Here is a 16,686-nt window from a genome sequence, read left to right on the forward strand (position 1 = left end):
CTGGAAGAGACATCAGAGGTCTTCTAGTCCAGCCCCCTGCTCAGGCAGGAGACCCTGCACAACATTTGTGAGAGGTAGATACACAGCTGGTAAAGCTTCATTCGGGCAAAATCTTTGCTGTGACAAACGAGTGAATTGAAAAAGAAAAGAAAAGGTGTCCCAGAATCTGTTATGATAAGAACTCATCCTTAAGAAACAATCTTTTTAGCTGAATGCTCCAACACTGGAAGTTTTTAAGTTTTTAAGAAGAGACTGGACAGCCATTTGTCCAAAATGGTATAGGGTTTCCTGCCTGAGCAGGAGGTTGGACTAGATGACCTCCAAGGTCCCTTCCAACTTTATTAAGATGCTTAGCTGTAATGCATCTTATAAAACCCACTGCCTCTTTAAGCAACTCCCCATCTTGCATCCCTGGATTAATCTTCTGAGAAAAGTTTTAATGAAAAGTGGTAGCCACGGTAACCGGTCAAAATGCTTTCTCACCTCATGCTAGTTTGGTTTGGCTTTTTTAAATTATTATTATTATTTTTTTTTCCCCAACTTGACTTGAATCCAAGTCTCACGTTGATGCACACAAACCGAAAAATGCCAGTGAACAGTTCAAGAAAGAGAGAAAAGAGAACCACAGTTTTTGGAGCAGGAAATCTAACTGATGTCCTGGCTTACCACTTCACCGATGTATATGACTTGAGAAATACTAGTTTCTAGAAAGAGGGAAAGGGAGCATCCTAGAAAAGCATCCTTTCAGGATTCTGCACTAGCTTCACAAACGTGTGGAACCAACGCATCCTTTCAAGGCGTTCATATTCTGAGGTACACAATTATTAGACACCAAGGCAAAATGTTATTAACAGTAGAGAAAAGTTGCAGCTCAGGGTTGACGTATGAGGCCCTTGGTGTCCTCTGAGCTTGGTGGTTTTCTTGCAAACGTTTTATTACCCAGCTAGGTAACATCATTAGTGCTAGAAGGGAGTGGGGTCTGTGGGGAGGAGGAGGAGGAGGAGGAGGAGAACTGTGTGGACCTTGGTGCTCTCTGATCTTGGTTGTTTTCTTGTAGACATTTCATTACCCAGCTAGGTAATATCATCAGTGCTAGCCCTGGGATCAGCTAACCACTGATGTTCCTTGGTAATGAAATGTCTGCAAGAAAACCACCAAGCTCAGAGAGCACCAAGGTCCCCACAGTTCTTCCCCTCCTCCTCCTCCTCCTCCTCCTCCTCCTCCTCCTCCTCCTGCCCCCCCCATGCAAACCCCACTCCCTTCCAGCAATTGATGATGTTACNAATCGTCTACAAGAAAACCCCCAAGCTCAGAGAGCACCTAGGACCCCACAGAATTTCCTTTCTCCCCTCGCTTACAGAAGACTCTTCAGTAAGGCCAAACAATTCCTCATTTTTATTTTTATTTTTATTTTAAATCCCACCTCCCCCGTACATAGCTCCTGCAGCAGGAACGTGGGAGGGGGACCTGTCTGAGTGACTGGCGACCAGGTCCCTTGGATTTTACAAAACATACAAAAACCACCTAAGAGTGACACGGAGAGGCCGTGTAGCACTCCGGAGTCGTGATGCAGTGGGAGGCTACGAATTGTAAGGAGGTTTTCCAGCCATCGTCACCCGTTCCACCAGCCCCACCTCCAATCCCTGCCAAGTCTCAGCACTGCACCCCCATTTCAGCCCAACTGTCTCTGACTGCAGCATTTAAGGCCAGGTCAACAACATGGAAGGTGCCTCTGGATACTACGACATGCACGCACACACACACACATACACCCAACAACCTGCAAGGCAATTATGCAGGATTCACTCTGGTCAATCCTCTTAGGAAAAAAAAATTGGCTTAGCTACAATTGCTGAAGACAGTTCAAAGGATTTTAAGCAAGCTCAGCTAGAACATTCCATGTAAAGGCAAGCCTATAAAAAGCATGAGTTGGTCCCTCTGCACAAGCTCACATTTTGCAAAAGACTCCGATTTTGCTGGCACATTGCTGATTTTTTTTTATTTTAAAAAAAAGCATGTCAGCATTCTGGCTTTACAGGGGTGGGGGGAAAGGACCTCAATGCATCATCATCCCTCAGATCTGCTTTTAAAATGCAATGGCCAAATCCCAGAATAAATGGGAGCGATAAACAGCCTTGATGGACCGTGTGCATTTAAAAAAAAAAAAATCAGAGGCACTGCATACAGAGAAATTAATTTTTGAGGGGGGGGTATACAATGAAAGAAGTGGGGGAACATTGAGACTCTGCAAACCGTTCAAAGGAATTGCTTCAAGAGTTAGTATCCCCCCCCCAAAAAAAATTAAAGGCAATTTCGTCCTCCTAAGAATACTATTTTTTTTCTTTTTTTTAAAAAAAGGCTAGAATAGATGGGAGAAAAAGACAAAAAAAAAAGATATTTTGCATCTTTGCTACCTCTTCATTACTAAAGCCCCCCCCCAAATGTTTTGCACAATTGCTGCAAGATTTACACTCCGATCTGTTTACCAGATATTTTTGTCCCTTGTTGAACTGGGGGACAGAAAAATGTGACAGGGGGAGAGAGAGAGAGAGAGAGAGATACAACATAAAAATAAAAATAAAAACCCAGGGGTCTTTTTTTAAAAACCAGCAGCCAAGTGATCTTGCCCTGCATGCTCGTTCTGCAATATATATATATTTGAGCATCCAGCAATTCACCTTGTCTCCTAAAGCTGAAGAAATCCGGAGATGCCCCCCTTACAAAATTTCTCACACACACCCCCCCCCTGTTCATCCTTGAAGGATAAAATACACATTGCATTCGAAATTCACCGAGCTAAGGGATGGATCCTTCTACTCCGCTGGCTACTCTTCCCCTCCCGTTTAAAAACAAGGCAGACAAGGCTGGGGGGGAAAAAAAGCAAAATATTACTAGCCCATCACTTCTTTCTCCCCCTGCAAGGGGAAAAAAAAACCACAGCAGCAGGATTCAGCTTCGCAAGGGGAAAAAAAGAAAAAAAAAAAGGCCTGGATTTGCTCGAATCCGCTGTCTCTCCCTCGCCCCCCCCCTTTTTTTTGGTACCGTCAATGGCTGCTACAAGCCCAACGTCTCTCCCTCCCCAGCCACATTCGTCCATTCCTTTTCTCCCTACCAGCCTCCTCCTACGCTTTCTCTTTCCATCCTTCTCCACCACCCCCACGTCAAATCCAGGCAGGTATTTTTTTCCCCAGCGCAAAATAATGATAATAATAATAATAATAATAAAAGCACTAAAAACGCCGCGCAAATCTTCTGCAGGGGCGCCTTTAAAACAATAGCAAGCTTCCAAAGCTTTGGACCGTCAGCTCGCACGTCTGGAAGGGAGAGGAGGGGGGGGGGTTTGCAACCGAAGCTTTAACCAGGCCCCCCCACCCCCATCCCCAGGCAGGCCCCTGAAAACCCCCCCCCCCCAGAAATGCTATAGTCNGTTTGGGTGGGGGGGTGGTGGCTGGGCTGGGTGGGGGGGCCACGGGACGCCCCCTCCTTTTTCCCCCCTTTCTCTCTCTCTCTCTTTCTTTATCTCTTTCTTCCTTTCCCGGCTTCGCCTGTTCCGCTTTGCTGGAAATGATAACGCGCAGGAGGAGAAGAAGGAGGAGGAGGAGGAGATGAGTCCTTGCGCGCCGGGGCTGGCAGCTCAGCTGACTGCAACCCCCGCGGGTGGATGGGGAGGCGGTCCACGCAGGGCGTGGCCGGATTGTGATGCTGAGGCAGGAGAGTCGGTGGTGCCGAGGTCGCGTCACGGACGGGAGAGCCAATCGGAGAGCTCCCCCCGCCCCGTGCAGCATCCGCTGCGGATGGCCCGCGCCGTTAAAGGGCGGAGATGGAGGTGGAAAGCGGGGGGGGGGGGGGGGGGAGAATAGAATAGAATAGAATAGAATAGAATAGAATAGAATAGAATGAGATGGAAAATAGAATAGAATAGAAATGAAAAATGGAATAGAATAGAATAGAATAGAATAATAGAATAGAATAGAATAGAATAGAATAGAATAGAATAGAATAGAATAGAATACACAGATTGTAGAATAGAATAGAATAGACAGATTGTAGAATGGAATGGAATGGAATGGAATAGAATAGAATAGAATAGAATAGAATAGAATAGAATAGAATAGAATAGAATAGAATAGAATAGAATGAGATGGAAAATAGAATAGAATAGAAATGAAAAATGGAATAGAATAGAATAGAATAGAATAGAATAGAATAGAATAGAATAGAATGAGATAGTAAATAGAAATAGAAGAATAGAATAGAATAGAATAGAATAGAATGAGATAGTAAATAGAAATAGAAGAATAGAATAGAATAGAATAGAATGAGATAGTAAATAGAAATAGAATAGAATAGAATAGAAATGGAAAATTGAATAGAAATAGAAATGGAAATGGAAATGGAAAATGGAATAGAATAGAATAGAATAGAATAGAATAGAATAGAATAGAATAGAATAGAATAGAAATAGAAAATGGAGTGCAATTAACAATTAACCAGTGGAATGGCTTGCCTCCAGAAGTTATGGATGCTCCATCACTGGAGGTTTTCCAGAAGAGATTGGACAGCCATTTGTCTGAAATGGCATAGGGTCTCTTGCTTGAGCAAGGGGATTGGAGTAAAACATTTCCAAGGTCCCTTCCAACTTGCCATTGTGCCCACAGTAAAAAAAAAATGGCAATAAAGGTTATCTGTCTGTCTGTCTGTCTGTCTGTCTGTCTGTCTGTCTGTCTGTCTGTCTGTCTGTCTGTCTGTCTGTCTGTCTGTCTGTCTGTCTATCTATCTATCTATCTCTGTTATTCGGTTTATTCTGTTGATGCTAGGCATGAGATAATGATAACTTTTCATCAATAAAGGTAATTCATAGATCATTTCTAAAGTCAGATCCCTTTGAAAGACCACCCCGCAAAGTTTGGACAGTGGTGGAAAAGAGTTCTGTGAAATCAAAAGCAAAAGCTGCAAGCAGGGAAGGCAGGAAATGTAAACCAACAGTCCAGGCTGTGGGCGGAAACATCTGTCAAAAGATCCAACGGAAAGACTTCAAGTGCAAGTATTTGGAAAGCCCTTCCATACAGGCTTGGTCTTCTCCTTAAGGGAGGTCTGCATAAGAAAACATCCAGTTTGCAAGGCAGGCTGGGGCAGGGGGATCTGTAGCTCCAGTAAAATGCCTGGAGACACCAGATTAGATGGAAAGTAAATTTAAAAATAAAATAAGTTAAGGCATGTGTAAGAGAAGAGAAGAGAAGAGAAGAGGGAGGGAAGGAGTGAGGGAAGGAAGGAGAAGAGAAGAAGAAAGAGAGGGAGGGAGGAAAGATGATAAGGTCAGGTCAGATAAGATAAGATTAGATTAGGTGGAAGGAAGGAGAGAAGAGAAGAGAAGAGAAGAGAAGAGAAGAGAAGAGAAGAGAGAGGGAAGGAGTGAGGGAAGGAAGGAAGGAGAAGAGTAGAAGAAAGAGAGGGAGGGAGGAAAGATGATAAGGTCAGGTCAGGTCAGATAAGATAAGATAAGATGGAAAGAAGGAAGGAGAAGAGAAGAGAAGAGAAGAGAGAAGGGAAAAAAGGGAAGAGAAGAGAAAGGGAAGGAGTGAGGGAAGGAGGGAAGGAAGGAGAAGAGAAGAAGAAAGAGGGAGGGAGGAAAGATGATAAGGTCAGGTCAGGTCAGATAAAATAAGATAAGATGGAAGGAAGGAAGGAGAAGAGTAGAGAAGAGAAGAGAAGAGAAGAGAAGAGAAGAGAAGAGAGAAGGGAAAAAAGGGAAGAGAAGAGAAAGGGAAGGAGTGAGGGAAGGAGGGAAGGAGGGAAGGAAGGAGAAGAGAAGAAGAAAGAGAGGGAGGGAGGAAAGATGATAAGGTCAGGTCAGGTCAGATCAGATCAGATAAGATAGATGGAAGGAAGGAGAAGAGAAGAGAAGAGAAAAGAGAAGAGAAGAGAAGGATTAGGGCTGATATGATAACTGTCTTCTGGTACTTGAGGGGCTGTCATATTCGACTTATTTCTCCAAAGCACCAGAGGGCAGGACAAGAAGCAACGGGTGGAAGCTTGTCAGAGAAAGAGCCAATCCGGAAAGGAGGAGGAATTTCCTGACAGTGAGAACGATTCAAGAATCAAAGAGGTTGCATCCAAAAGCTGTAGAGGTCCCATCGCCGGATGTGTGAAAGAAAAGATTGGATAACCCTGTCTATGGAGAGGCTTTTTTTTCCACCGGGCCCCTGGACTCTCTTGTTTTTCTTGGAAGGCGTTTCGCTTCTCTTCCAAGAAGCTTCTTCAGCTCTCGTCTTCAAAGAAGGAAGTCCAGTTGCCTCCTGAAAAAGCACCTTTGGGAATCGGACAACCCACGAGGACTCCTGCCTTGGGCAGGCATTCGAACTCTGGAGAGGTTCTTTTCCCAGCCCTATGAGTCTAAAAACCAGGTCTAGCCATTTGCACCCAGTGCCAAAAAGAAGATCCCACGAAGACTTTTCACCGGAAAGAAGGAGAAAAAAAAATCCTGCAGATCTCTGCAGCAGGTTGGGCTCCGTTTTGATTTGATGCGATGACTCTTGATCTGTCCATTGCTAAAGAGAAGCATCTCCCAACACGCGTGTATTTATTTATTTTTCCCCCCAGAAGGCACCAATCGGGCCGAAAGTTAACTCACACCCTGCTTACTTGAGAAGGGATCTTGACTGCATCTGCCCTGCAAGCTGCTTAACGGACTACAAGTCCCAATTCTGGTTGGGAAGCCACGGATCATGGGACATTGCAGCCCGTGGGGACAGTAGCTCGGGTTTCAAGATCCACGAGACCCAGGTTCAAGATCCATTCAAGATGGATGGAGATTTACTCATGCCCAGCGCGCAGCAAGGACGCGCTGTTGGTTTAAGATTAAATCTAGTCGGGGCGGGGCGAAATCCAGAGGCAGGAACTACAGTCCCCAGCATGCCTTGCGCCTCCCGCTCGCGTAATTAGCTTGCAGAAGCCTCTCGGTTGCAGGCATATCTCTTGGCTTTATTTTCATTAACCCCAGATTGGTGACTCTCGCCAAAGGCGGAACCTGCAGAGCTGGGGCGAACAGAAACCAAGCCAAAGACTTTTAAGGATCGCGTTGACTCGCCTTGGCTTTGTGCACTGCTTTTTCTACTGGGGAAAAAAAGGGGGAAAAACACAAAAGCAGCGAAAAGAAGTGGAGGGAAAAAAAAAGAAAAGACATCACAATGATGCCGGTAAGTCTATTTTCAATTTGGCTTTTTCTGCTCCGTCTTTCTGGCAATCCACAATAACATTAAACCCGTGGCTTCCCCATCAAAAACCTTGACGATCAGAAATGTCATCTCTGCTATTTTAAAAAAAAACCCGGGGGGGAGACTGGATCGACTATGAATCAGTCGATCCCTTTGTGTAACTTCTCCCAGTTATGTAGCAAAATAGGGACTCGCCCATTGATTGAAACCCTTTCTCAGTCTCCCTGTCCAGTGCCTGTCTTTTATTTTGATCTGTGGGTTCTTTGCTAAGATAAATGTTTTGCTTAGCTGCTACTTTGTCATAAAAAAACACAACCCTGTTACAAAAAGAGTTGATGATATACATCCAGGATGGTTGGGTCAGTTTCAAAGTTCTTCTTGATCACTTTAAGTTGTGTTATTTTTTTTAAAAAATGTTTGTTATGCAGCTACTTCATTAACAAAGCAAGATATAAAATGTAACCCAAAGGGCCAAAAGGAATATAAACCAGAAAGGCAATTGAGATGTGATTAAAACAAATAGCTTGGTCAACCAACTGTGGGACTGGTAAAAATGGAAACCTACACAACTTCTTCGAGTTAAGATTCAGTGAGTTCAGATATTAGACTAGGGGGGAAAAAAATCCGGAATCTGGTAGCGTCTTTTCCAACCAACTTTCTTTATTAAAAGACAAAATTTGGGAGAGCTTGGTCTTGACGAAAGCCGATCTGTTGGAAAAAACGGCTACTAGATTCCTGAAGCTTTGAGCCATCGCTAAAACAGCTGTTCTCCCATAATGTCAACCAGTGCTGATATTTTTGAACCTGACACCCACGTCTAAGGTTCTCGAGTAGGAGAAAAACATTGCAAAAACTTCTGGAGGCCAATTTACACACCGTGTTCCTCTTTCCTTGCTCAGTTGTGACATCAGAAGGGGGAAACTGAGGACTAACACTAACCCACTGCTTGCTTGGTTTTCTGAGGGCTTAGAGACTGTCCTGCCAGGAACTCCCTGTCCCAAGTGCAGTTGTGTTATTTGGTCTGGGACGGGGGGGAAAGGTGCAAAAGGGAATAGAACAGGGGTCTCCAATCCCCCAGGCTATGGCCCGTTCAGAAGCGGGCTGCGGACGTGGCAGGTGAGTGTGCACGCACAGCTACACTTACGTGAGCAGCGAATGTGCGAACCTCCATTTGTGTGAGCAGTGGGTATGTGTGCTATCCTTTCTCCCCCCACCGCTGGGGGTCCACAAAGCTGCTGGAAAGGTTGGGGAATGCTGGAATAGAAAACAGGGCAAGCTGAAAAGAGACTATTAGCAAAAATAGGTGGTGGAAGAGCCATTTTGAGTGGGAGGTCTATCCTTGATGGGGGGAGGGCAGGAGAAATCACATTCAGGGACAGGGATGGTTTTTTAATTTGGTTGGAGAACTTCCCGGAAACATCTGCTTGACCAACTGGGTTCTAGACTCTCAACCTGGGTTTTCTAGGTCTATATTTTGCTTCTCCAGAACTGCTTTCATAAATTCACGTCGCGTAAAAACACAATTTATAAAGGAGAATGTCTGTAGCCTCAGGATTGAACTGTGGGGGTCCTTGGTGCTCTCTGAGGTGGGTTGTTTTCTTGCAGACGTTTCATGACCCAACTAGGTAACATCATCAGTGCTAGAAGGGAGAGTCTGGATTTGTGGGGTCCTTGGGGATCTCTGAGCTGGGTTGTTCCCTTGCAGACATTTCAGGACTCAACTAGGTAACATCATCAGTGCTAGAGGGGAGCGGGGTTTGTGGAGAGGATGAGAAGGAGGAGGACAGTGGGGTCCTTGGTGCTCTCTGAGCTGGGTTGTTTCCTTGCAGACGTTTCGTGACCCAACTAGGTATCTTCACCAGTGCTAATAGGAAGTGGGATTCGCTCTCAATTTATATTCCAGTTAAGAGTATGTGGGAGTGGTGGTCTTGGTGGTTCTTTGGTTGGGTGGCTGATGATGTTACCTAGTTGGGTGATGAAAACCTCTGCAAGAAAACAACCAAGAGCAGAGAGCAACAAGGACCCCTCAAAAACACAATGTATCCAAGCGGGATTGTTTCTGTATGTGTGTTTCTCTCTCTGTGTGTGTGTGTGTTACCTTCCTTCTAGTTTTGGAATTTACATGAGTGTGGGAGAACCCCTATTCTTAAACTTCCTCCCACAGTTTCCATTGGAGTCGTTATACAAAGAGCCAGCTGATTTGAGAGTTGCCACAGAAATCTCCCTTGCAGATTGAGAAACCGTCTGCTGTTGTTGTTTTTGGGCGGTGTGGGTGTTGTTTTTTTCCCTCCTCCACTTGTGTTCACTCTTACCACACCTAGGCAAATCCAGTCCCGCCTAGACACCAGCCCAAACCTTGGCAAACTCCAGGTAACAAGAAGCACGAGTGCCAAGATTGGGAGAAGAGGCCTCCGAATGCTTTCTCAGATCAGGGCATGGAAGAGCCTCAGCCAAGACAAAACTGAGCATGGAGAGGCTCAGTTATGACCTCAACAGAGCCCAACATTTCCGTTGCTAAATGAGACATTTCTTAAATGAGTTGTGCCCCATTTTAGAATAGAATAGAATAGAATAGAATAGAATAGAATAGAATAGAATAGAATAGAATAGAATAGAATAGAATAGAGAAATGAAGAATGGAATGGAATAATGGAATGTAGAATAGAATAGAATAGAATAGAATAGAATAGAATAGAATAGAATAGAATAGAATATGAAATGGAGAAAATAGAGTAGAGTAGAATGGAATGGAATGGAATGGAATAGATGGAATGGAATGGAATGGAATAGAATAGAATAGAATAGAATAGAATAGAAAAGAAAATATGGAATGGAATGGAACAGAACGGAACAGAACGGAACAGAACAGAACAGAGCTGGAAGGGACCTTGGAGGTCTTCTAGTCCAGCCCCCTAGCAATATTGCACTGTTGTGAGTTCCCTTCCAAAAGGATCAAGCTGCAAACATGGAGATTTTGCGAGTGGGAAAGGAAAAGCGGGAAGAATTGTTGTGGGAATCCTTTCGGATGAGACGCCAACGTTGCCTCTACCCTAACTTTGGTCCCACCTCTGTCCCCAGTGACTGGTTGGTTTTCTTATTGTTTGTTGTGATTCACGACAACAATTTGTAATCGCCTTTTCTGAGGGAGGGTGGAATTTGGCTCCAGTCAAAAAGGTACAAACTGAGGACTCCAGATTCCGGGAAGTTTTAAATGCTTTGCAGAAAGACCAGCTGTATTTGCAAACGGCTTTTAAAAGCCTGATGGGAAGGAAAAGCGGAGGCCTTAGTTAGGAAGAGTAAGATGACAGATAATCATGGGTTACCCACACATAGAAAAAGCTCACATGATGAATAATTACCACATACAGAGTCAGCCTATTGTTTCATACTAACCAGCATGGCGAGAGATTAAACAGGGACGGTAATCTGCCTCCAGTTGCCTATTAGCCGTTCCATTCCATCTGGTTTTATCCTGTTCAGACTGTATTCCTCCCCCCCCCAAAAAAAAACAAATTGTAAATTTGCCTCCACTACGAATCTTTTTTTAATTACTGTATATGAAGTCCAATGAGCCTGCCTGCCTGTCTCTCTCTCGCCCTCCCTCCCTCCATCTCTCTCTCTCTGTCCCCCTATCCATCCATCCATCCATCCATCCATCCATCCCTATCTATCTATCTATCTATCTATCTATCTATCTATCAATCTATCAATCTATCAATCTATCTATCTATCTATCTATCTATCTATCTATCTATCTATCTATCTATCATCTATCTATTTATCTATCTATCATCTATCTATCATCTATCTATCTATCATCTATCATCTATCTATCATCTATCTATCTATCATCTATCTATCATCTATCTATCTATCTATCTATCTATCTATCTATCTATCTATCTATCTATCTATCTATCTATCTATCTATCTATCTATCTATCTATCTATCTATCTATCTATCTACTCTCCCTCCCCCCTCTCTCTCTGTTTCTCTCCCTATCCTTATCTCTATCTATCTTCCTATCTATCTTCCTATCTCTCTCTCTCTCCCTCTTCCTCTCCCTCTTTCCCTCTCCTCCCCCCCTCTCTCTCACCTATAGCCCAGAGTTTTGTTTGGAAATGGGTCCACTTATCTCAAAGAAGTGCAAAGGTAAAATGAAATTATGGGAAACGTCACAGCTAGACAACAGGAGTGGTGGACAAGTCGGGCTATGTTTAGTTAGCGTTAGCCTAATGAAGAGAAGAATTTTTTTGGGGGGGGAGGACATGATAGCTGTCTTCCAATACTTGAAGGGCTGCCACTGGGAACAAGCCATTGATTTACTGTAATCTGTAATCTGTAATCCAAGGGTTGGACAAGAAGCAATGGATGGAAGCTCAGCATACAACCTGCGGCCAAGGAAGAACTTCCTGATAGTGGGAACGATTAACCAGTGGAACGGGTTGCCTCAAGAAGTTGTGGGTGTTCCATCACAGGAGGTTTTCCAGGAAAGATTGGACCTCCATTTGTCCACAAAAGTGTAAGGACTGTTGCCTTGGGTCAGGAGTTGGATTGGAGACCTACAAGGTCTCTACGTCCCTTGAATGGTTAGTTATCAGATTCAGGCTGAAACAACGTGGAGCACCACTAGATGGCCTCAAAGAACGTTTTCTGGATACCTTTGCTGCCATCTAGTGGACAGCTGGGGTTTTACAGTCCAGATCTAACAGCAGCAAGTCAATTGGAATTAACTAAGGTCTAGCCACCAAAGACGTGCAGATATTAACATTTTGTTGTGTTTTCTTTCGCCTCCACTTTCCCTACAGATGCATTTCTTTTTCTCAGACAAAGTGATTCTCCTGTTTGACTTCTGGGATGTCCACAGCGCCGGAGGTGAGCAAACGAACTTATCTAAGGAAAACAGGAGCTGCCCAACCAAAAAAAAAAAAGGTCTTTCAAGCTAGACTGATTGTACGAAATCTGAGCTTTAGCCACGGGGGAAGGGCAGTTAGGGATAATTGCCCTACTGACATCTCAGATTTCCTTCAAACACTCGACTTGAGAGTGTTTTCCCAGAACCCCTCAAAAAAAATGAACTTGAAGGACCCAGGCTAGCTACAAGATTCATAGCAACTGCTTTGAACACAATTCAACTGTTCTCTGCGGAATTCTAAGAGGGTTGTGGTTTTTTTTTTTGAAGAGTCTTAAGTGTTGCAAATGCAACACGGAAGGAGAACAGCCATGTTTATAGTGCAAGGATTTGCTTAAGTACGCCGGCGATGTTATCCCAACGGTGTTTTTTTTACAGGAGGAACTGGATTTTCTTATTTTCTTTTGAAGATGTTTCGCTTCTCATCCAAGAATTTTCTTCGGCTCTTGCTTTTTTAAGGTCCCACTTTCACAACTATAGCTAGGTTATCAAATAAGCCACAGGGCAAACCAGAAACAAACACGACATGCAGGAATTGGGTAGGTCTAGTCCAGTGAAAGGAAGAACTAGGGGCAATGTGATAGCAGTGTTTCAATATTTGAAGGGCTGCCACGAAGAATAGGGGGGTCAACATATTCTCCAAAGCACCTGAAGGCCAGACAGAGAACAATGGATGGAAACCAATCAAGGAGAGAAGCAACCTAGAACTAAGGAGAATTTTCCCGACAGTGAGAACAATTAACCAGTGGAACAGCTTGCCTTCGGAGGTTGTGGGTGCTCCATCACTGGTGGCTTTTAAAAAGAGACTGGACAGCCATTTACTTGTCTGAATTGGTATAGGGTCTCCTGCTTGATTAGGGGGGGTTAGACTAGAAGATCTACAAGGTCCCTTCCAACTCTGCTATCCTGTTATGATTTGCCAAGCGTACCAGCTAGGTCTGCACCGTCACGGAAGCAAATTGGAGAGATGCCACTGAAGATGTTACCTAGCCTGTTGACGAAAACGTTCGGAAACCAATCCACAAGCTCGGGGCATGAGCCCTCATCCTACACCCGAGCTCCAGACATTTGCCACCATTTTCTAATGCTCTAGAATGCTCACTAACCACCCCCGTCTCCATTTTATTTCTCCTTGGCATGCGGGGAGGGGGGGGGGGGCTTTCCAAATGAAAAGCCTAGCAGAAGCCTTTATCTCTAACTTTTCTTTCCTAACCTGATCGTGCAACTTAAATCCAGCTCTTGGGAAATCAAGACGCTGCTGGCAGCTGATGCGCGTGCGCGCGTGCAGCCAGACCAGCTTCCCATCCTGATCTTGCGGGTTCTCTTGTCTAGAAGTCTAGAACCTCGGATCGGCGTAAGGGGCCTCGATCAATTTCTGCTCAGGAGTCCTGGCAGACCGGTTCCAAAATAAAGAAGGCGAGCTTTGGTAAATAGGACGGTCCCATCCCTGATCTTGTTGGCTTTGGCAAGATCCGATCTGGTGAGGCTGGTTGATCAAGAAACGAGGAAGAACCGTGGCTCTTGATTAAGGCATCAAGATGAACGGAGACAACGATTTCATTACTCAAGTCTGGCCTGACAAGGCAGCATTTCTCAGCAGGAAGAAGGTGGTGAAAAGCACTTTTGTTTCCCCCCCCCCCCCCAGGAGTCAGAAGAGAAGGAGAAAATCCGGGGAGTGAAGCCAAGTTGTTTAACCCTGGGAAGAAACTCAATTCCCTGCCTTAATTGTACCCTTCGCTCCCAAGCAAACAAAAGCTGAAGGTGGCTGTTTTGTCATACTCACGTCTTTGCTGCACACAGATGGGCCTGCCGAAGAGCCAAGCGTCAAAAGCCTGCTGGATTTTGCTGAACTATAACTCCCAGTGCCCATGTTAGCTAGCTGGGGCTGTGCCCCCTTCGCTCGGGATAGGTCTCCTTGCGTCTTGCAAGCTTGTCTCTTAAGTTCACCCAGTGGCACCTCTAGTATTTTGGTCTAAGAATTGACGCCTTTGAATTGTGTTGCCGGCATAAATTATTGTGCGCACCCTGGGTAGCCGGAACAACCAGGTGTTGAATTGTGTAAACCCAGACCTATCATTAGAAACTCAAATCACACAGCTACCTCTGATTTACTTTGGCCAGGTCATGCGTGCAAGTTCATTGAAGACGTCCATGATGCTAGCAAAGCCAAAGGTGCTTTTTCAGGAGGCAACTGGACTTTCTTCTTTTTCTTTGAGGAATATAAGTCCTTCCATTCCCCACCAATCCAGTCAGAGCTGAAGAAGCTTCTTGGACGAGAAGAGAAACGTCTTCAAAGAGAAACAAGAAAGTCCAGTTGCCTCCTGAAAAAGCACCTTTGGGACAACCATGACCTGGAGGACGGAGAACCTCCGTAGACATGATGTTAGGAACGGTTGGTGGAACAAGAAGACAAGACAAGCGAAGACAACATCTGGCTTGGTGACATCAAAACTGATACAAAGACGAACCAGCCAACAACTGGAGGAAGTTCTGCTTGACATGGAAGTGTGGAGAACACTTGGCTGTAAAGTTCGCCAAGAGTCGAACGGTCAAAACAACAACATTTTTGTCTAAAATGGGGGAGGGGATCTATTTTCCCCCTCCCCGGTCTTAACAATATATGAAGTCGATTAGAGCCCGCTGAGATGGTAACCTACTTCCCTTTCTTCCACCCAACAGCCCTTATCGGGGATGGCTCCTTGGTGCTCTCTGAGCTGGGTGGCTTTCTTGCAGACGTTTCATGACCCAACTAGGGAACATCATCAGTGGGAGGAGGAAGAGGAGGAGGAGGAGGAGGAAGACTGTGGGGTCCTTGGTGCTCTCTGAGCTTGGTGGCTTTCTTGCAGACGTTTCATGACCCAACTAGGGAACATCATCAGTGGGAGGAGGAAGAGGAGGAGGAGGAAGACTGTGGGGTCCTTGGTGCTCTCTGAGCTTGGTGGCTTTCTTGCAGACGTTTCATGACCCAACTAGGTAACATCATCAGTGCTAGTAAGGAATGGGGTTTATGGGAGGAGGAGGAGGAGGAGGAGGACTGCAAGAAAACCACCAAGCTCAGAGAGCACCAAGGACTCTTCCTTCCAATCTTGAGCTACAAGTATTCTCCATGGTTCCAATATCTCAGGGGTGGCCACAAAGAAGAGGGAGTCAAGCTATCCTCCAAAGCACCTGAAGGCAGGAGAAGCAACGGACCTAGAATTAAGGAGACATTTCCCTAACAGCGAGAACAATTAATCAGTGGAATGGCTTCGCTCCATAAGTTGTGGGTGCTCCATCACTGGAGGTTTTTAAGAAGAGACTGGACAGTCATTTGTCTGAAATAGTGTGGGGTTTCCTGCCTGAGCAAGGGGGTTGGACTAGAAGACCTCCGAGGTCCCTTCCAACTCTGCTAGTCTGTGTTCTGTATTCTATTCTCCTTTATTAGCCCTTACCTGTGTTTCTGCTGTGTTTTTAACAGGGATGGTGCTCTCCGTTTTCTTGATCACGCTACTCACCGTGATATACGAAGGCATCAAGGTTGGCAAGGCGAAACTGATCCAGCATTCCCAGACGGCCGTGGCCCCCAGCATCAGTCAGGAGAACTTGAGAGAAGGGGTCTCCGTGAACTCAGATGTGGGGCCCGCCGCCAGCTCTCTAAAGAAGTAAGGAAAGCGCGCTGTGTGCCTTTGTGTTTGTGTGTTATTGTTTCTCTTCCAATTACATCTGGCGCATAATTGGGGAAGCCGCAATGCCCATTGCACAAAGGGCAGCTTTGTTTGAAGGCCGGGAAGAGCTGGGATTGCGCTAACCCACAAACCTGCCAAACCGCCACCCTGTTTACATCGTTCACGTTCTCAAAACGAAAAACTTTTTCAGCCAGCTGCCCAGTTTTTACCATATGTTTTTTTTTTCTTTCTTCTTCAAAGGGGAATAGATAAACGTTCTCTCGCTGTGGGTGTCTGGCTGAGTCAAACATTCCATCATTCGAAAGGGGGAAAAAAAGCTATTCGGGCCAGATAAGAATCATATAAAAGATGAATAAGATGAAATTTGATGCAATTGAGGTTTGGCTCCCAATTATATAGAAGACATGTCGATACTGGTTGCCTTTCGTTTTAGCAAGCCAGAGCTGGGGGAATATTTCCACTTCTCCCCTGTCAGGGGTGGCTCTTTCAACGTTCAGTTTAAGTCTCAGATTTCCCAAAAATCTTTCATGCAGTAAGCAAGCTCTCTGTTCATTTGTTTTGTTTTATTTTTTACAAGATCAGCTGAGTGTTGCTATTTGCAGAGGCTCTGTTTAAAGGGGCCCTTGGTGCTCTCTGAGCTTGGTGGTTTCGTTGCAGACGTTTTATTGCCAAAGTAGGCAACATCCTCAGTGCTAGAGGTGAATGGGGTTTGCTGGGGGAGGAGGAGGAGGAGGAGGAGGAGGAGGAGGAGAACTGTGTGATCCTTGATGCTCTCTGAGCTTTGTGGTTTTCTTGCAGACATTTTATTACCAGCTAGGTAACATCATCAGTGCTAGAAGGGAGTGGGCTTTGTGGAGGAGGAGGAGGAGGAGGAGGAGGAGGAGGAGGAGGAGG

The 16,686-nt window shown here is 45.1% G+C and overlaps 1 protein-coding gene across 1 annotated transcript in view; it reads left to right on the forward strand.

The window, feature by feature from the left end:
• Positions 1-8,295: 8,295 nt before the first annotated feature.
• The window catches only part of SLC31A2 (solute carrier family 31 member 2), a 10,759-nt gene continuing 2,368 nt past the window's right edge, over positions 8,296-16,686 (forward strand). Inside the window, exons 1-3 of the mRNA XM_015828387.2 lie at positions 8,296-8,330; positions 11,954-12,090; positions 15,585-15,768. Of these exons, the coding sequence (XP_015683873.2) occupies positions 8,296-8,330; positions 11,954-12,090; positions 15,585-15,768 (356 nt within the window). The remainder of the gene's footprint in view (positions 8,331-11,953; positions 12,091-15,584; positions 15,769-16,686) is intronic.

This window comes from Protobothrops mucrosquamatus, unplaced genomic scaffold (assembly GCF_001527695.2).
Source record: "Protobothrops mucrosquamatus isolate PMUCROS unplaced genomic scaffold, P.Mucros_1.0 scaffold4447, whole genome shotgun sequence".
NCBI classification, from domain to species: domain Eukaryota; kingdom Metazoa; phylum Chordata; class Lepidosauria; order Squamata; family Viperidae; genus Protobothrops; species Protobothrops mucrosquamatus.